At 36.6% G+C, this 22356-nt stretch overlaps 1 protein-coding gene across 4 annotated transcripts in view; it reads right to left on the reverse strand.

Moving 5' to 3' along the window:
• LOC131222755 (DENN domain and WD repeat-containing protein SCD1) overlaps positions 1-22356 on the reverse strand; it is a 96043-nt gene that overhangs the window by 15146 nt on the left and 58541 nt on the right. For 2 of the 4 annotated variants that reach the window (XR_009160178.1, XM_058217932.1), the window contains exons 18-23: positions 17533-17690; positions 15710-15757; positions 12521-12578; positions 12326-12409; positions 1558-1810; positions 1260-1471 (exon numbers count right to left, since the gene is read on the reverse strand). Coding sequence is in view for 3 of the 4 variants with exons in the window: in XM_058217932.1 (XP_058073915.1) it covers positions 1260-1471; positions 1558-1810; positions 12326-12409; positions 12521-12578; positions 15710-15757; positions 17533-17690 (813 nt within the window). In the remaining variant the exon portion in view is untranslated. The remainder of the gene's footprint in view (positions 1-1259; positions 1472-1557; positions 1811-12325; positions 12410-12520; positions 12579-15709; positions 15758-17532; positions 17691-22356) is intronic. The other 2 variants (XM_058217933.1, XM_058217934.1) reach the window with 2 other exon arrangements.

A 22356-nucleotide genomic window follows, 5' to 3' on the forward strand; every position in this document is an offset into this window, starting at 1 on the left:
GCACCTTTGGCTTCATGGTGAAAGTTATGGCATAAGTTTGACACTGGCTACCGACCTAATGCAACCCTCCTTTATCCAGGCTGAGGACCGGCAATGAGAGAACAAAACTCCCACAGGAGGATTGTAATAGGCTATTACATAGGTTGATTACAATCAAGCAATGGATTATTACATAGGCTGATTATAATCAACCACTATCGAGGCCACATACAATTTAGTGTGGCCACCAAGGCCATTCCTTTAATCTCCCCATCTATATGTACTCTTAAAGTGATATAGTGAAAACCGAAAATGGAAAAAACCTTGACCCACAACAAACCCATTTCTAATGAGGCTCTAAGGTGTCAAGTACAGGACAATTGGATGCTATATATGTGAAAGATCATCACTTACAAGTTTGAAACGTCTTTTACGGTCTCTATTTCTTGGAGAGTCTGTTACTCTTCATGCAATATGAGGATATTGACCCCAAGTGAAGAATAATCCATGGTTTTATCATGCTTAATACAAATTTAGAGGAAGGAGAAGTTGTAAGAAGGTTTCCGTAGGTGAACTTGCAGAAGGATCATTGTCGAGGCTCGTCGAGCAGCGAGACCGGCGAACCGGTGACCCTAACAAGACGCGCGTGGCTCAGAGAGCGCGGTGCTGCTGGCTGGCCCGTGGACGCGCTCTCCCGGCCCTCCCGCCCGCGCGCGGGGGGCCACGCGACGAACCACCCCCGGTTCCTCTCGTACTAGGTTGAATTACTATCGCGGCACATCATCAGTAGGGTAAAACTAACCTATCTCACGACGGTCTAAACCCAACTCACGTTCTCTATTGGTGGGTGAACAATCCAACACTTGGTGAATTCTGCTTCACAATGATAGGAAGAGCTGACATCGAAGAATCAAAAAGCAGACAACCTAAAAGAACTAAAGCGTAAATTGCTTTTCCGCAACTACAAATATGGAATTATGAGGATCTAATTATAAGAAGGATGCTAAATTCTTCCACATGGAAAGTGCATTGTGTGGCTTGGGAGAAAGGAAACCACTTTGCGGGACTGCCAACTGGAATCTTTTTTGCCCAGGTATGACTACTGGTATTGACCACAACACATACTGATACTGAGACATGCCAGCCTTCAAAAAATGCAAACATGTAGCTACATTGTGTAAGTTTTTTTTATGCTGCACATCATTTACTAGGTTTATGATGTTGTGATGCGCACAGAGAATCAGCACACAGATAGGTAAGTTGTAATTGCAGGAACTTACCATGCAATCAGTGCTTCCACTTATAAAAAGACCTGCATCTTCACGGTCACCCACCAGGTCCCAAACTTCTCTTCTTGTTACGCAATGAAGAGCAGTAATAGCACCTGTATGACCCCGAAGTACGCGAACGCTGGATTGGACTTTCTTCTGGACTGAAGAAGGTAACTCTGGTTTGCGAGGAGAAGCAGTGTTTTTCACATTCTCATTTGCAGCTGAAATTAAGGACACAACACTAACGCTAAGAAAGCAGGAAAAGTTGGAGAATGGAAATGCTATCCTTGAGGTAAAATAAAGATACCTAAACTTCCGCTATCAGAAGTCCACTTACGAACACGGCTAAAAGAGTCCGTTCTTTCTCTGCTGAACATGCTCTGCACCCAGCTTCGTCCCACACCAGAGGCCTCAGCAGGTTGCTGGCTTTCATCTGCTGCATCTTGCGAACGCGGGGATGGCAATCCATAAGATGAAAAGGACTGGGATTTCCCAAAGGAAGTGCCCCAGTAATTGAGGCGCCGTTGTTGGATAAGTGACAGCAACCCCCTAAGTTTTATCTGAAACATAATGGAATGTTCATGGTGTTAGCACTAATTATTAGCCACAACAGTTGACACATCATTAATTTCCTTGGGATGCACAGGATCCTACAGAACAATGAAATAATAGATAAAAGAAAGACTAAATTTAGAAATGAAAGGCCTAATCTCAATTGAAAATGTTCAAACTGTGACAATCTTTTAAGCAGGCCATACCCAAAGGTGAAATAAAGAAGAATTATCAGCCCCGATACCAATGAAATGAATAATGCCTTCAACACCATGCAGGCTTTCTTATTCGTCTTACTTTATCATATTATACAGTCAACAATCGACATTAATATCATATATATTCATTTACAAGGTACTTACCACAAAATAAGATTGAACTTCCTATGAAATAAGATGGAACTCTATTCCCTAAACATGCCGTTTTAGGGTAAGACTGGAACTAAATCAGATACTAAGTATTCCATTTGGGAAGTAAATCTTGGTTGTAGGTGTTCTCATTTCAGAGAGCACAAGATCTACAACAACCTTCATACCACATTAACATAATCAACATCATCATCAAAGCCTTATCCCAACTAACTGAGGTTGGCCATATGAATCCTATTCCTCAAGTCCACTCTATTAAGGACCATTTCCTCAGTTAAATCATCAGTCATCAAATCTTTTCTTGCTACACCCATGTCCTTTTGGGCCTTCTCCTTACCATGATATGGCCTTCAACTTGAACCAACTCACTCTAACTTGTGCAGTTCTTGGTCTCCGATACACATGGTCAAACCATGTAAGTCTACTTTCCCTTGTCTTATCACCTATTAGGCTACTCCTAGGTTCCCTCAAATGCATTCATTTGTAATTCCATCCTTCCTCATCTTGTTGCTCATTCATTTCAACATCCTCATTTCAGATACACATTCTATGAACATGTTGTTCCTTGACTACCCAACATTCTGTCCCATAAGGCATGGCCGATATTATAGTTGTCCAATAAAATGTCCCCTTCATATTGATTTTTATACAGTGATCACATATAACTCTAGAGGCACATCTTCACTTCATCCACCCAACTCTAGTTCTACTCAATCTATCAGTTTTGAGGAATTTCGACCCAAGTTCGTGGTCGTATTGTGGTATTTCTTGACCATTGATCTTAGCCAATTCCTCGTTTCCACTCCTATTATGACTAAAATGTCATTTCATATACTCTTTTTTTCCAACAAACTTTACAACCTTTAGATTCTGAAGCACCCCTTTCTTAACTCGTCAATTGAAATTGTCATCTACCAAAGAGGGTGATATAGCTAACGGATGAAAATTGGCAACCACATGCAGTTGTATCAAAACCCTAGCAAAGGTTGTAGGAAAGATAAGAAATTATACCAAAAAACTGCTAGACAATTTTTTGTTAGTGAGTTTTATATGAAAAAGAACAAAAGAAAAGTCCTAGAACTAATCTGAGCCTTACATCAAAGCATAACTATGGGTTGGATGTCATAATCTCAACCTTACAATTTTATTTTAAAGGAAAAAGACTAAACTACCCTTATCTACTTAAGTGAGGCATAAGCCAAGCAAAAATAAACTAAAATTTGTCCAAAAATAAAGTAAAAATCGTAACTTAATAAAAATGCCATCAAAAGATACTTTTGTGGACCCAAAAGGGCACCACGGGTACTATAATGCATGATCCGTTGATGGGTCTACGGCTGTTGCCAATTATGGAAAATATTTGGACCCCTATCCACGCTCGAGTCCATGCCAAAACTCATCGGCAAGTAAATCAGCCCAATCCATCAACATTAGGTCGTCCATGTCCTCATCAGATGGCGCTTCAAGACCCCAGCTTTAGATTATTATTATTTATTTATTTTGAAAGCCCCAGCTTATGATTATTGATCATAGGGTTATATAGAGTTGTTATCTTTTGTTTTGCAAATTGTTGCTGCTGTTATCTGAGACGTTTAGTTGTATTGATCAGAGCAACCATTCCTCTATTGTTGTATTATTATCTCTTGTTTTCCTCTCTAATAAAAATCCAGATTATCCTTTGAAGAAAGAAAAAAAAAAATGTCATCTGCAAACAACATAGGATCTCTCCACTGATGGTTCTCACATTGGTTCCGCTCCCTCGTACACGCCCTTAAAATAGATCCTCCTGAGGCTCCTTCCTTTCCCAACAATCACCAAATTATCTATCTAGGGACCCTTTGATATGTTTGCACTAACTCAAATAAAGACCATGTGGAGATCCTTTACCCTCTCCCTGAACTTCTCCACAGGCTGTCCAAGTAAGAAAGTAGCCTTGACGGTTGACCTCTGCAGCATAAATCCGAACCGATTTTCTGATACAATGTCTCATGCCTTTATCTTTGCTCAATCACTATCTCCCAAATTTTCATAGTATGATGACATCAAAATAGCGTCGATGCTTATGTATCTTATGTGGGTGATGCTATTTGTATGATATATAGCAGCACTATTGTGTTTTAAATGTGGTTAAAGCATGACCTCTATTTTCTTCAACTGGTGCAGCCTAAGGTTCAATACAACTTGTCTCCCTTGGTTTTATTCTAGAAATCCAGTGGAACAGTCACATTAGTAACTGATTTTTAAATTTGTCAAGACAAGGTTGGGTTTATTTTCTTCAGAAGTTGCACAATCTAAAACATAGTACTTGTCCTATGACATGTTTTCAAATGAGAATTATTTAAACAGGGAAGTGATATGCAAAGCGCCAACAAGGTCAAACTGTGATTGCATAAAGTTGACATGCTTCGAAAATTGCATCAAATTGTTATGCCAGTAAAGCTATTCAAGACTAGTGAAAGCATAAGCTGTTTGTAAGAAGAAATTGAATGCCTCAGTTACTCTTGCTTGATATGCTGAGATGTCCAAGTAGTTGATTTGGAGATTAAGTTCGATGGAGTAGACGGAGAGACTACTATTAAACCCATTAACATAAGAACCTGTAATATGCATAAGAGGAGTGATCCCAGACACCTTGGTAAGTTACTTACCAGTTACCACCACTCCAGAACATGTGCCAACGTGTCATGTTGCTGTGACATCTGACACTTCAAAAGGCGGGGCCCTCCATGAAAATCACAGAGTGAAAAAAAGGGTGGTCCAATCATTAGACGGGCCACACAGAATGGTGAAATTAACCAACGGTAATATTTGCGGTGAAAAATTCTCAAGTTTTCAACAACAATAGAGCTGAATATCATCACAACCATGAAGATTGTAGTGCTTACAGTATCTTGAGACCAAATTTATGTTTTCAATACCATATTTTCTGACAATTTCCACTTTCTTTTTTTTTTTTTTTTTTTTTAATTTTAAGGCTGATAGATTTGTTTTTATTGAAAAGCCGCTACAACAAAAAGTCAAAGCGGTAAAAGAATACAACCCAAGCAAGGACGTAACTTCACAAACATTTACATTCTTTACCCTGGATACCCATACTAACACCTCTTTTGGATTTCCAAACTAACTCTTCCCACGATCCTAGTTTGTTCAGGAAGCATCGTCTATTACATTCCCCCTATATATTCCATAAAACTGCTAAGAGGACCATGCACCGGATCATTGTTTCTTCCTTAGCTAGTATCCTATTGTCCCAAGCCCAAAGCAAATTGTCAACCGATTGTGGCATAACCCAATCAACACCAAAAGATGCTAGGATGAGCAATGGATGAAAAAGATGATCTATCGATTCCGCATCACTCATACAGATAAGGCAAATGTTAGGGACGATCATAGACCTTTTCTGAAGATAGTCTATGGTTAAGATTCTCTCTCCTAACCAACCAAACAAAAGTCTTGAAAACGATTTGCCAACTGGGTGTCATGGTGCCATTGTTGTCGCATATTTTTATGCATTGATCGCATATGCGATCGCATATATTGCATATGCAAGAATATGCGATTGCATACTGCTGTATGCGATCGCATATTCACCAACGGTCAGAAATCTGACCATTAGGTTTTTTTTTTTTTTTTGCAAAAACCAGACTTTTTGCCTATAAAAAGGCCTTCAAGTCTCCTCTATATGCAAGTTTCATTCACTCAAACTCTCCCTTCTACTCTCATACTTTCAGATCTCTCATTCTCTCTTACATTCTCAATATTTCAACTCTCGAGCTCCAAGTCTCCAAGGCCAAAGCTCCAATTTCTTTCAAGTTTCAATCAAGAATCAAGATTCAAGATAGAAGAAGCAAGAAGACATCGAATTCTAAGTCTCACATTACATAGTTCTACATTCTCTTATTTCATTTTCTCAATTCATTCATTTCATTTTCTACATTCTCCTACTAATTATTATTAGTTATTATTACAATTTAATTTAGTAATTTACATTCTCTCATTTCATTTCATTTTCTATTTTTAAGGTTCTAGATATATTCTCTCATTTCATTTTCTGGTTCTACATTTATCTCATTCATTTCATTTTCTACATTCTCTTATTGGTTACATAACTTGCATTCGCTCATTTCATTTTCTAGTTTTAAGTTTCTAGAACTAGATACGTTCTCTCATTTCATTTTCAAGTGCTACATCTATCTCATATTCTCATTCATTTCATTTAATAGTTCTACATCTAGATTCTCATTTCTACAATCTACATTCATCCATTTTCATTTCTTCAATCTACAATTCTATATTCGTTCACACTCAATCTCTACAATCTATACATTCATTTGATCATTTCTATTGAAATTTGAATCTATATCCCTTCCTATACATTTAAATCAAGAGACAAGAGTCAAGCAAGACATTTTTTTATTTCTACATTTTATTAGTTACAAGTCAAGATTCTAATTTCAAGAATCAAGCAAAAGTTCAAAGAAGGCAAGAATCTACATTCTACTACAAGTCTACAACTAGAAGCCTATAACTACGACATTCAAGACAAGATTGATTGAAGAATTTTAGATTTAAACTTTTTTTTTTTTTTTATGTAATTGTAACTCTCTCTCTCTCTCTCTCTCTCTCTCTCTCTCTCTCTCTCTCTCTCTCTCTCATCTCTTTACTCTTTACTTTACTTTAGTCTTTTTAGTTTTTAGTTTACAAATTACAAGTCATAACAAGAAGACTCAAATACCATGTCTTCTTCCCAATCTTTCTCTTTGAAACCCAAGTTGAATTACACGAGTTGGAAGTACGGGCACAATTGTAGTGCTATGGATAAGACTCAAATAGTATGTGAGTTATGTAGGTACGTGGGTTCCATAGGCATTACGCGCCACAAGCAACACCTTGCACATTTACTGGAGTCAAATGCAAAAGCATGCAACAAAATTACTCTAGAAATCCAAAGGGAGATCATTGAGTATATGGATAAACAATCGAGAAAGAGATGAGATAGTGCCCTACGTCAAGAGAAATATATGGAATGAGATGCATATGAGGATATAAACATATTTGATGTAGATGAAACTATCCCTACCCCCCTACGTTGATAAGCCGGTCTAGACCACCACCAGCCTCGAAAAAAGCTCGTGGGCATGGCCCCATGGATAGATGGTGTAGACCACACCCCAGGGAAGTGGTCGACTAAAGGTATTGGGGTAAAAGGTCGGCTCAAATAACTTTAGAAAACCGGTATAAACAAAAAATAGGAAAACCACTATTCAATATATCACCAGTGTTTTAAATAGCTACACTATGTAGCGTGTAGCTTACGCTACATACCGTAGCATGGCCTTAACGCTACATAGCTCATGAAAATAGCTTAAGTCGCATGTAGCCTACGCTACATCATAATTTGCATACGCTACACGTTATGTAGACTACGCTACACGCTATGTAGCTCACATGATGTTTTCAATGATTTGTTACATTTTTCCATTTCCAATAAAAATTAGTTAACCTTTTTAATGCTTTCAGTAAAATAATCTAAATAACATTATTAAATCAGTTTCATTGCTCTTTCTTTGCCTTTATACTTAATCATTTCCCCTTCCTATTACTTTAGGTTGCATTTTATTGCACCAAATATCATGAAACTTTGTTAAATTTCATTATTAATCAGTCTAATCTGGTATAGGATATCATGATATCGGTGCAACTAAGCACCTTGATTAAAAATCCAGAAGTTGTGTGTAGCTTACGCTACACGCTATGTAGCTTACGCCTCACGCTTCAAAGGAGTGAACGCTATGCTACATGCTATTTGCTATTTAAAACATTGTATATCACTAAGTGGTTTTACCAAACCGGCATTGCTTTCAACACAATTAAACAAAAAAGCTTTAAAGTTATGGTTGAGGCAATACATCAATTCGGACATGGGCTTAAACTTCCTTTATATCATATAATGAGGGAGACGCGCCTTAAAGTTGAGGTTGATTACATACGAATCTTCACAGTAGAATATAAGGAATCATGGAAAACATATGGTTGTTCATTCATAGCCGACGGATGGACTGATAGATCCAGTTGGTATCTCATAAACTCTCTGGTGAATTGTCTAGCTAAGAGTCTGAGACAATGTTCTTAAAGTCTGCGGATGCATTGGCCCATTCTCATATTGCAGATTACTTATTTCATTTATTGGATAGTGTAGTTGAGGAAATAGGAGAGGAATACGTTGTCTAGGTAATTATAAACAGTGCAGCCTCGTACATAATTGCCAGCCGTCGTCTTATGGAAAAGAAACGTCGTTTATTTTGGACCCATTGTGCGGCTTATTTTGTATATCTTATGTTAAAAGATATAAGTATGATATTTTTAAATGTGATTGCAAAGGCAAGAAAAATCATGGTATTTATATACAAACATGGCCTTCTTCTCAGTTGAATGAGAAAACGCACTGGAGGTAACTTGCTACGTCCAGCAGTCACCCATTTCGCTACAACCTTCTTAATTATATAAAGATTAAAAGCAAAAAAAAAAAAAAAAAAAAAGTTAGAAGCTTTGTAATGTCGACCGATTTTACAAATGGGCCTTTGTCAAAGAAAGCGTATAGAAAACTTGTTCAAAAAACAATCCTTTCAAAAAAATTCGGACACAAGTGGTAAAGGTGATAAAAGCATCTAAGCCCCCCTTAGTCACTGTGTTGGGATTGGTGAGCAGGGATGAGAAACTAACAATAGGTTACATATATGATGCGATGGAGAGGACAAGAAATAAGATCATGGACCACTTTAACTATATAAAGTGTGATTACAAGCTCATCATACATGTTATAGATAAAAGATGGGGCAGCCAAATATCATCTCCATATTATTCGGCTACCTACATCCTTAACCCAGCATATTTATTCGCTTCCCCCGATATGGTAGAAGCACAAATTATACATATGGTTGGTTTTATTAACATGTTGGAAAGAATGGTTCCGGATACAGAAGGACAAGACAAGATCTCAGCTATATTGGACTTCTATATAAAGAGTGAGGGCATATTCTTAAGGGAGATCGTCGCCACGCGTCAAACAATGAAATTGCCCAGTAAGTAGTATGAATTTCTTAGCTCTCTTACAAATAGCTTTTATGATCTAATCTACAAAGTCTAACTTACTTAATTTTTTTTTTCTCAGCTAACTGGTGGGCTGAATAAGAAAGATCGAGCTCTAAAGAAGTTGGCCTTGAGGATTCTTGGACTCACATGTTCTGCTAGCGGTTCTGAGTGCAATTGGAGCACATTCAAGGCGGTAAGTTTGGGGAAAAAAAAATGAAAATGTTAATATGTTATAGTTTGGGATAATTGTAATTTTTAACTTATAAGCATAAGCTAAAATAATGCGGTAATGCCTAATGCACTTTTTTTCATGCAAATTCACACAAAGAAAAGGAATTGCCTTGAATAAAAGAAGCTCAATGACTTGGTCTTCATCCAACACAACCAGAAATTGCAAGAACGATTCCAGGCTAGGAAAGATTGGTTTATTTGACCCTACTTGCTTAGATGAGTTGGATGCAGATAATGAGTAGCCCGTAGAGATGAAGGAGTCAGTCTTTATTAGCGAGGATCTGACATGGGTCCAAGTTGAAGATGTCGCATATGGATCAACATGTAGAGAAGGTACTTCCGCTCAAAGGCAAAGGAGGGGGGCGAGTAGTATCAGTCAACCTATGGAAGAGATTTGAGGAGATAGAAGAAGGAGATGATGATCAAGCTGAAGATCCACCATTTGATGTTGATGAAGTATTATTACATACAAACAATCAAGAAACAGAAGAAGAAGCATATGTGGAAGAAGGAGATGACTCCGATGATGACGATGGTGGTGATCAAATGCCACAATGGCAAATAGATCAATGCATATAGCATTTAGTATTATTTTGTTAGCGATTTAGTGTATGAGTTGTAATTTATAAATTATATTTCCATTTTCTACAATCAATAATAAATAAATAGCTTATTTAATCTTCATTTTGTTGTTAATGTTAGTTTAATTACTTGTTATTTCTTAGTTTTTACTTATTAAGTGTTAATTATTAACTATACTGTGGAATGTTGATGACTTAATGTCTTAATTCATTGTTTAATTGATTTTATTTCACTCAAATGTATTTTAAATATATAAAATTCGTTATCTATTAACTTAGGAAAGTTCCCCCTGCTTTCTTATAATTTTTTACATTTTTCATATTTTTCCATTTTTTAAAATTTGTTGAATTTTTTATTTTTATTTTTTAATATGCGATTGCATATGTGCACGGGCATATGCAATCACACATGATCGCATATGCAATTCAACAACATTGCATGGTGGGAGTGTCAGTAGAATGCTCAAAGCTTAAATTTGATGGAGAACTCTAACATCTTTGCCCATTATTGAAGCCATCTTGGGAGGAGCACTGCAAAACCAAAAACCAAGAAAGTATTCATGTCTTCATATATCTGTTGATTTCCGAAGCATCAGGTAGGACTGAACTAGAAAATTCCCCAATGATGATGCATTCTATACCAAAGATTCCTTTAAAGCCGGGGAAGGATGAATATTGTGTAGCCGCTACGATAACTTAGCGAAATCTACTGCCTCCTCATCATATAAATCCCTACGACAAGGAGGACACCAAGCACCACTCTCAACAATAAAGGAGAAATAGATAGCCACCGACACATTCTTCATTAAGGCTAATCTTGTCAATGATGGAATCTAATTCCAAAGATTTGCCTCCACACCAAGAATCCTCCCAAAAGCGAATATGGTTCCTGTCACCAAAAGAAGGCCAACCCGGGCTTTAAACAAGGGGGCTATTAAATTAATGGCCTACCATATCCCGATGCTTGATAATACAAAGTTCTCTTTACCTCCCCTCCCCCCATTTGGAAGCTATAACTTCTCTTCACAACTTGCCCTCTTTGGAACCAAATCTCCATTGCCACTTCCCTAGAAACGCCATGTTCATAGACTCCAACACTCTAATGCCTGCACCACCCTCGGAAAACGATTTGCATAGCTCTTCCCACTTTAGTAAATGGAGCTTATCTTGTTCTTCAACCCCTCTCCATAAGAACTCACACCTCCAAAACTGAATTTGGACTTAGACAAACATGAAATAAAGGGGAAGGTTAGATAGAGCCAGTTTGATAACATTTATGTTCTTATTGTCACACTACAATTTTCAAATGCTATGGTTTAAGATTTCTACAAGCTTGTTTACCTCAAGCTTTAAATTTCTTGCATAGTTATCATACAAACTATCCAAAATGTGAACGTTTGATACTCTCTTGAAAACTACCAATTTGTATGAGATTTTTATCACTGCCAAACTTGACATCTTTGTGCAGCCCAATGCAAGATCCTTGTAACAGCAGACATTCTTCATTCACATTTCCCCGTGTCCTCTACTTGTCTTGTAATGGTAATTCCCGTTGATTTGAAAAGAGTGATATTGCTGGCCATGTCCAAGATGAAGTTTTTTTTAAAAAAAACTTACAAATAATAAGACCAAAACAATAGAAATCAAGAAAACAAATCAAATTATCCTTCAAAATTAGAAATGTCGGTGAGTCCACAGAAGGAATACTCTAAACTATAAAATAGTATAGTTTCCATATATTGAAGACGGAACATTTAATAGTGTCATAAGAAAAATGGTGAAATAATTGTTTTCTAATAATCAGGGAAGAATTTATTGTATGCATGTGTACATACTTGTATGGTTGGAGTAGTCGATATTATTGGTGAAGTGTGTATCTTTTTCATTGGTTGGTCCTTCAGACACTCTGTTTAGGGGTTCGTATCAAAATGATATTACATGAGCAAGAGGAGCTTATCTGTCTACATCCTTTCTCTTCCAATATTTTATTCTCTCTTTTTTCACCTTTCCACATTTTACCATATCAAAATGATACAGTATCATTGTAGAATGAACGAGGCATTTGATGCTGAGTGCTAGTTTCATTTATTTGTCAAACAGCAATCACTAATCCACTGAGAACAACACATTGACAAACTCATTTCTAGCTAATTTTTGTCCACAAGCTGGGACAAGACTGCTGCTGCTGCTACAAGGCAAGGATGACGATGATTTTGTCCAAAAGATCAACTTAAGTAAAGTAGTAACTTACAAACTGCTTGTATCCAATGTTGTTTTTCTCCGCAATTGTCTCAATCATGCACCAAGCCTCTGTATCAGGAAGCCCTAAGCCAGCCTCCATTATGATGTAAAACAATATTTAGTATTTCAGATTAAGAAGAGAAACAGCATTTCATATACGGTAATCCACTACACACAAGAAAGAATTAGTACAAAACAACTCTACCATGTGTGATTCCACTACTATGAGCTGTGCAACCACAAGAGTTACATAATTGGCCAACCTGAGACAAATGAAAATCATCTGCATGCATAAGTATCATCAATTTTCCATTTAGGATACTGAAAAACTAAAAAAATTGGAAATTAACAATGCATTAATATATGTACCCATTCTTTCAGAAATGTAGTAAGCCAATTAGTTTAATAAATTACTCCAATCATCAAAGAGAAAGATTATATACAAATAGAATTTGGAGAATAGTTGCATGAAGCATGAAGTGAAGCAGCAACAAGTTCAGGTGCAGGACTGGGAAAGCATCTGTTCCAAAATGTTAGCAAAGTAGGAATGGCTTATGAGCAGGAGCGGAAGTGTGAATCCAAAGCATGATTCAAGGTGGGAGTGACACCTAGTTAGAAGGATCCTGCAACTAACCTTTGGAGCTGCTCATTGTTAGAACTTTGAAGTATAAAGTATAAACTCAGTTTACAACAAGAGAAATTAGTGACATCCACCAAGCAATAACCTAATGGTTTGAAGCTTGTCAAGAAGATATCACCACCATTTACTCGCTGTCTAGAAGGCCATATGAACACAGGTCCTTTGAAACAAGAATAAACCTCATCCAAAGGTTTTGGACTGATAGTGCAACTTTTCTAGGAATAGTAACCACTGTATCTAAACCTGCCAAGATTCACCTTATTTATTCGAGAAAGGCTTAACAAGTAAAGTTTCTCCAACAGTTCCCAGTATTGTCAATGAATTTGCGATGAATGTAACCATTATATTTATTGCATGTCATCCCTTCTGGGAAGCAACCATTCATGAAAAACTCCAAGCTTTCAAATAGAAAGTTTAGTTCATATTGTCAAGTGAAAGCTCCTAGTAATAAAACCACTGCATTACATAATTACTGTAGATGCAAGAAAATAACAAAAATTACTGTATACAATATCGTTAATTTTTGCAATTTGACTCTGTCCATGGTGAGATTTGAGAATACTCATCCCAAAAAAAGAGCGGAAGGTATTGCATAGACTTTATGAGGTGAAGACAGTTTGGGGCTTCCCAGGTATAAGAAAAGTTGGGCCAAACAAAGTTCACGACTTTGTTCTAGATACATGAAGTTTTTACATTTTTCCGTATACAGTACAACTGTATCTATCTTATTTTGCATGGATTTCTTCTTCTTTTTCCTTTTTTTTTTTACCTACTCTTTTTCCATGTGGAGACCCATTTGATGCTATTTATTGTATTCTTTTCTAACATCAGTGAAAGTCTGCTATGTAATAATTTCTATGCAGGGAATCCAGGCGCACCGAACTGGAATTTCAATGAAAACCCCAGCTGAGTATGTTGATTCTATCATTTGGAAAATAAGAACCACAGTTCAAAAAGACTAGCAGTTCTCTCCCAAGTCCCAGTCAATGTAGGTGAAACATTTCTCCCTTCTAACCACCATTAACATATTATCTTAATAACAGACAAATATAGACAGTGTATGCATGTAGCTTACCTTTAGCCAACAGTTATACCAATCAAAGATAATGACCAATCTTAGTTGCCGACATATAGATATCCCCACCAGATAGATTGTTGTTTAATAAGATTCTTTCGAATCACTAAGAGAGAAAAAAAAAACAAAAAAAACAAAACAAAACAAAAAGGAAAAGCTCCACCTAATATTCTGTTGGAGTTCAACAAAAAAGGACTAGATGAACATATCATCATCATTGTAACAATTTCGAACATATAAGAAATTAACAGCTATTACTATTATTATAAGCCAGCATAAATGAATGCCAATGTGAAGATAATAAATATTATCATATAGATAACATGACGAAATCTATCAAAATTCTTGGGGCCTGTTTGTTTTTTCAATTTCCTATGAAATGCAAAGTAAATGAGACATCACTATCATTTCTGGTGTTTGTTTAAACAGGAATTATGGCTCATAAATCGAGAGTGAAATACACTTGTAAAGTACGTAAAGTAAATTGTAATCATTACATTTTCACACTATAAAACTACCATTTTTACAGTGATTTCTGAGTGAAACAAACAATGTAATAAAATCATTACTGCAGCCAAATGTAAGTGATTCCACCACAAAATTACAAGAGTAAATAATCATTTACCCATTTGCAGCCATTTACCATTGTAATTGGAAAGCTAAAAAGGCCCTCAAAGTAATTCCTAAGCAGCGAAGAATACCAGATGAACAAACAAGAACATACAGTATTAGCAAAGCCAATGATCCAAAAAATAGATCTCACATACCCAGTTCATGACAAAAGGAGCGAACCACAAGCCTGACTATTGTATACACCTCCAGTCATCTGGTTTTACCAACAAACTCTAAATTTCAAGGAAACACATTGAAGACTTCCAACACATTTCACAATGCTTTTAGAAAGACATTTTTTTTTTATTGGTAGTGAAGATTATATTGAAAAGAAGAAAGACTCATCCAAGGGATCCATAAAGATAATGGATAACATAATCCAACACAAACATGACCAAGATGCTCCTTCCATCAGTAGCTTTTGAACAAAACTTGGCGTCCATAATAAGATTCGAAGAGGGACCAAGCGAAGAAGTTATTTCTTTAATTTATTATACGGAGAGAGAATCAAGGCTATGCATCTAAAATACCCATTTTTTGAGTAAAGGAATTGGTGTATACAAGTAAGGTCATTCCTATTACCTATGTTCTTTGATGTTTATGTGAGATCTAACATTAAAAAGGCGAAGAAAATAATGATGATGCAACAGCATGAGCCAGAAAGAAATCATTTGTTACTATTGTGAAACAAAATGTCAGATAACATAAACTTTCACTTGACAAAAATTGAAGGGTGCAGAGTAGCTTTTTATGAAGTCAGTGACGCAGTGTAAGGTTAAGTGCATACTTTCATCAGCCTTGAAATGAAGAAAGAGATAATTGAGACAAGAAAGCATGGGAAACCACAAAATTTGATGAAAACGAAAATTACTGAATGTCATAGGAGTATCATACAAAGTTGTTGATGGAAGAACAAGACCCTCAGAATGTAGAGACACCAATCCAAGGAAAGAAATTTGAATATAATGTAAAAACAATGCCTAAACTATAACAGTGAGAAAGTATTTTGGTAGCAGGAAAAGAACAAAAAAAAAAAAATTGTGTTTCCAAAAGAATAGCATACATACTTGTTTGAGGAACGTTCCATTAGATATTCAAAATATCCTTCCCAAAAGCTGCAACATGAGCATACATATAGTAAACGGAAGGCAAAAAAAAAAAACTACAAGAAGATTATATAAATTTCTTATAGCACACATTCAATTGAATATGAGAGATAATATGGTGTGGAACTGCCAATATTTTTTCATTCTTTGGATGAACATCGTGGAAACCGTAATTATAAATGCAGTTGCCACCATTAGAAGGATCCAGATTTCTAGATAAAATAATTTCCCCGTTTTCATTTTAATTAACTTAACGTATCAGAGTATATAATGTTCATAACACTTAGATGTCAAATTACCAGCCCAATGGATATAAGAGCATGCATGTTCTAAGGGCTACTTACTATTGTAATTAATGAACAAAACAAAATGCATGGATTTGACCAGAATGGACATTCTTTCACAACAATTATAGAGAGAAATTAGAATATTGTACTTTCATTAGAAAGAAGGCATGGAGTTCACCAGAACAGACATTCTTTCGCAACTATTAGAAAGGTATTAGAATATTGTATTTTCATTCGAAATTGGTGAAAAAGCATCAGGTCTAAAGACTACAAGATTGACAATAAAATGCATTGCGTACGCTACGGTTCTGATAGAGCATTCCAATACTTATGGATCTATACTCAGATTAGTGACACAGAATTAGATAGAACTGCCACAGCAGATTGTATTGGCGGTTAAAAATAAGCATTAAATAAGAGAACATACATGCAAAATGTCAGAGTTTCCTAGTGTTAACAAAGCCTGGGTGGGTGTTTTGTAGATTAAAAAGTAAACAGAGAGAAGAAAGAAGAGAGAGTTGGGAGAAGAAAGAGAGTTATGGTTGGATGTCCACACCCTCTCCCCTCATATTCATTAATAAAAAAGAAAATGACAAAACTGCCCTTAATAACAAAAGTAAATATACCCAACAAGTGCCAAACCCTCTTAAACAACTAATAACTTATTTATGAGAATGACTAAAAACAAGGGCTAGCAAAGGCTAGACGTGCACTGTACGGCCCAAACCTCCACATCCATTAACACCGACTATCGATGTCAGACACCTATTCATCAGGGAACCCATTTCCCAATGCAAACATCAATGTTTCTCACCTTTTCCTACATCCGTTTCACTCTTTTGATAACTATTATATCTAGTAAAAATAAGACATCTCCTGCATTATTCTCAAAATGAATGCTCCACCTGGTTCTCAGTCTTGCAACAACAAACAAGTTGCAAACAAACTAACATCATCAACTCAAAGCCTCAGAGAAACAAAAACTAGATATTAGTTTAAATCATATTTTCGTTCTTTCTTGATTAAATCAGAAAATGATAGTAATCTATTGGAATCACATGCAAATTGACATTTGCAGATAAAAATTAAACCATATGGCACTCAATCAAGTTAACTCATAAAAAGGTTTAGGATGCAATAATTAAAAGAAGCAACCCATAGCTGAGAGAATCATTCCTCTGTGTGCATACAAGCAAAGTGAACTCACAGAGATGTTCCATTCCATGTGAGTTACAATTAAATTCATAGGTGAATTGATATTCACTATCAAAAAGGCACTGATTTGAGTTGAGGTAACATAAGTCATGTCTGATTTCATGTCAAAAATCGGTTCAGGACACAAAAGCAAAAGAAGCCCCCCAAATCTTTAAATTATAGAAAAGAAAAAAGAAAAAGAAAGATTCCCATTTTCCCATTCATGCATACAAGCATACTAAATCCAAATGAAGTTGCTCCATTCAAACTGTATATCTAACATATTGAACGGTAAACCCATACCGCAATTCATCCCAGATAGACAAAGCAAGAAGATGCCGCTGAACATAATCTGAAGAATTACAAGAGTCTTTCTTATACATTTCAGCTGATACTTCCAGTGCATCTCTAACAGTTGACATGTCATTCCTCGAGGTGGCACGATTGATTGCTGTTTTGAGCTGAAGTATAGATCAATTTAAATAAAACATATCACTCTCCCCATTAAGGAAATTTAAAATTCAGCCATAATGTAATAAATAGCAAACATACACATGCCATGGAAGTGAATGGAAGGTAATGTCAAAGTTGTGTGTGCAATCACTATGATGCAAAGGTCATCAGAACAGGAATTAGAAAAAGGCATTCTGCAATATTACATTCACTAGGATGTTTCCTCTTATCTTTCTATTTTTTTAATAGCTTAAGTCAGACCCAGCTGAGACTTTGGCCATAACAGACAGGGAAAGGGTTCAACCACAACAACCATTTGATAGTAATAATCACAGTATTCTGTCAAATATATATCCATATTAGTCAGCTACCACAAATCCTGCTTTCTGTATCAGCATTCCATGTTTATGTACTGAAATGATGTTTCACCACTGGTAACCCTGTAGTGATGTTTCTCCTTTCAAAGTTGGTGGAACGAGATTGATGCAGCCGACCCCAAATAGTTGGGATAAGCTTTAGATGATGATGCTGATGATGATGACTAGAGGATGCCTACTAGCTGACAGCTAAAATAGAAAAACATGAACAAATATCTGTTGCTTTTGTCACATTTGATAATCACAGATAATATCAACCGTTACAGCAGTGATAACTCTCAGACAAAGCGACCTGGACTGGTCAGCCGACACCATCAAGAAAAGTAACCACACAAGATCAAGGTGAACTCCAATTGGGATGGGAATATCAAGTGATACAAAGAACCAAGAACCAGGCTAAAGAAACATCTGTTGTAGCTGTTGAGTTCTACACTAGGACCATACAGCAGACATCATCTGCACTGCTTGACAGCAGCAACAGGGTCAGATGTTGTACTTCGAGAATGCACAAACATGGGACACAAGGTCATGATTTTTCATGTAATTTAGACTGATATTAAGCATTTTTGCAGAATTTATTTTGAGTTAGGAAAATCCATTATCAGTTTGATCACCACAGTGTAAAGTACCGTTGTACATAGTTATAAGAATAAAGGAGACAGAGAGCTGCACTAACTATCGCGGGATTAAACTTATGAGCCATAGTATGAAACTTTCAGATAAAGTGATTGGGCAAAAAGACCATGGCATGAGAAGAATATATTAGAAAATCAGTTTCGTTTCATGCCACAGAAGTCTACCCGGCATGCCCACTAGAGTGTTTAGTCTGGTGGATGTTGGGAAAGAACGGGGTTTCAACTTTCAAGAGGATATATTGACGTGATTAAAGATATGTACAAGTTAGTGGGAATGGTAACAAATGTGAGGACCACTAATGGAAAGACAAGTTCCCAGTATTATAGGTGTTAATGATTCTGGATGTGGGTTGTATGACTGTATGGCCCACCTAGATAAATGTAATGAGGAGCCAAACAGTGGTACCCCCCACCTACTCTTGAGTTTTGTCTATGTGACCCTTTACTTAGTCTGTTAGGTGCACTATACACATGTCATATTGTAAGTTAGTGGGGAGTATTTAGGAGTTTTTACATTTTTACTTAATATAAAAAGAAGAAAAGGGGCATAGCCCTAATTTTCTCTCCATTCTCTTTTCTATTTCCTTTCACTTCTACATAATTCTAGATGGTATTAGAGTAGATTTTATTCTGATTTACACAACTTTCTTCTCCTCTACCTTTTCTATCTTGTAAATTCTTCTTTTTCTTTTCCTCTTTGCTCTTCATATCTCCCTTGTGTTGAAGTTCCTCTAAGAAACCTAGGGTTTCTTCCTTTTTGGTGCCAAGCCTTTGTAATGATCTACATGTGAGAGGGTGAATGTTGTGTTTGTAATCATCACTTCGCTCATGTACAGGTATAGCCTAATTGTTTAAGTGTGGTATGTACATCATGTTGAGCATGTAATTGGATTGTTTTTTATATCTGGAAGAGTCAGCCCTCATTTGTGTAAGCATTGTGGTATTCTCTTAAATTTCTTCTAATAGAGATGAAGTGTGATCAAAGATTTGAGTTCCTAAATCCATCTAATTTTCTAGGGGTTCAAATAACCTCTATAAAACTAAATTGACCAAATTATCTCCAGTGGTCTAAATCGATCCAAGTGTTTTTTACAACCAAAGACATTAAAATATCTAACTGAGAAAATTGGTCGGAAAACTTGTCTACCTAACAATCACTAGACCAGATATATCATGTGCTATAAGTGTGGTAAGTTAATTTATTAGTTCTCATAGGGCCTGTTTGATTTTTGAGGAAAGAGGTAATTACCTGGTAAATGGGTAATAATTACTTACTAGGTAATTACTGCATCGTTTCTTATGCCGACATTGACGGCTTAGCTTTTTGGCGTTAAAACCGAGGATGGCTGCCAAATGAAATAGAGCCCACTGTGATGTACGTGATGTATCAACACCGTTCATCCTATACATCAGCCTCATTTAGGCCATGAACTCAAAAATGAGGCAAATCCAAAGCTCCAGTGGACCACACTACAGGAAACAATGGAAATTGAATGCTTCCGTATAAAAATTTATGTGGCCCTCAGAAGTTTTGGATGAAGCTGATATTTGTGTTTACCCCTTATCAATGTTTTTATGACTTCTTGAACAGGTTAGATGACAAATAAACATTAATGTGGGCCCAATAAACAAAATTACTTTTAATGGCAGATGTTTAAGGCCATTGTTTCCTGTGGTATGGGCCACTTGAGCATTGCATTTGTCTCAATTTTGGACTTAGACACTAAAATCTTCTAATAAAACAGATGGACGGTGTGGATATGTCATGCACATCACAGTGGGGTCCACAAATGTAAGTCAACTTTTTCGGACCAATTTTCAAGATGAAAATGCATTTGAAATTTCAAACAGGGGAAAGGTAATAATGACCTTTTTCAAGGGTATTTCCCTCTTACCTCAAAAATTAAACAGGCCCATAGGGTGCCTCACATGGTGTAAACGTGCATTTGTTCAGGTTGTGCGATATTTTAAAGGAGCACCGGGCCAAAGAATTTTATATAAAAGGTATAGTCATCTTTAAGTTGCAAGGTATTCTTATGCAAATTGGGTAGGCTCCCCCATTTATAAGCGATCCACTGTGAGGTATTGCACACTTGTGGGAGGAATTTTTGTCACATGGAAGAGTAAAAAGTAAAGTGTTGTAGCCCGATGAAACACTAAAGCAGAATATAAGGCAATGGCTCATATCACTTGTGAGTTCATGTAGATCAAGAAACTGTTACAGGAAATGGATTTTGCATTGAGCCTACCAGTTATCTTGTGATAATCAAGCAACCTCTCATATTGCAAACAATCTAGTTTATCATGAGGGACCAAGCATATTGAAGTCAACTGTCATTTCATATGTGAGAAGGATTTTAGTGGTAAAAATTTTACACCGTATGTTTGGTCTCATCGTCAACTTAATGATGTGTTCACCAAAGCTCCTGCCTGTAGTTAATCTGAGCATATTTACTCTACGCTGGGCATTGACAACATCTATGCTCCAGCTTGAGGGGGAGTGTTAATGATTGTGTACGTGGGTCGTACGACTATACGGCCCACTTGGATGAATATATAAGGGGTCGTATAGTGGGACAACCCAACTAGTCTTGAGTTTTATCCATGTGTCCCTTCATTTTCTCCCTCCCCAAGAAGGGTTGTGTTGTGTGCTTGAAAGACTTTAGGCTAACCAATCACATCGGAAGCCCTTAAAAAATATTTGTTGAGATCCTTGCATCCAAATTAAGTTGAATGAACCTTCTACCGAGATGCAGCCCCCGCTTCGAATCACACTTCGGGCTCACACTCGCTCTTGTTTCCTAGCTGTTTATACTCACAAATATTTTGAAATAGACACTTCCCCTCACACCACCCAAATCTATCGCCATTTCCCTTAACACTTCATGCAATTATATGAAGGCTCTTCACAGGGTTATTTCTCATTCCCAAAGGGCCTTCCTAAATGGAAGATGCATCATTGACAAGGCGGTGATCTCACACAAATGCATAAACTCAAGGCATAAAGAGGGGACCCAGTCTTGTTTACAAACTAGACCCAAAGAACGTGTACAACTACATAGATTGGTAATTTCCACAATCTATGCTCTATAGGTTGGATATTGGTGTTAAATGGAAAGAGTAGATAAGGAAAGATGGTATTTCCCAATCCATTACATCCAATTATGCCCTCTTAAGTACCTTTGAAACTAACCCATCGTAAACACCAGTTATAAGTTATTACTCTCCCAATAAGGCCCAAATGCCTGCCAATAAGGACAGTCTCCATAGCATCCTCCCTCTGTTCCCAATCCTACCCCCATGCCAAGATAGAAAGAGGCCATCAATAGATTTTGGCATCACCCATGACAACATACCGAAAATCTCTATATATATTAAAAAAATCTCCCAGAGCTCACTAGCAAAGGGACAATTAACAAAGAGATGGCCAACGAATTCCTTATTCATACAATGCCAATATAAAAATGGGTTATAATTGGGAAACTTCCCAGTATCTATATTGCAAAGTATCGACAATATATCGATATGTGCAATGTTCTAAAAATATATTGTGAGTTCCTAGATATCGTTGATACGTACCACACAAACCGACGCATATTGACGATATCGTGTTTGCATCAGTCCACTTCTGAAAATTTTGGAAAATTTGCCAAAGAATCCAC

Source organism: Magnolia sinica, chromosome 13, assembly GCF_029962835.1.
Source record: "Magnolia sinica isolate HGM2019 chromosome 13, MsV1, whole genome shotgun sequence".
In the NCBI taxonomy this organism is placed as follows: Eukaryota; Viridiplantae; Streptophyta; class Magnoliopsida; order Magnoliales; family Magnoliaceae; genus Magnolia; species Magnolia sinica.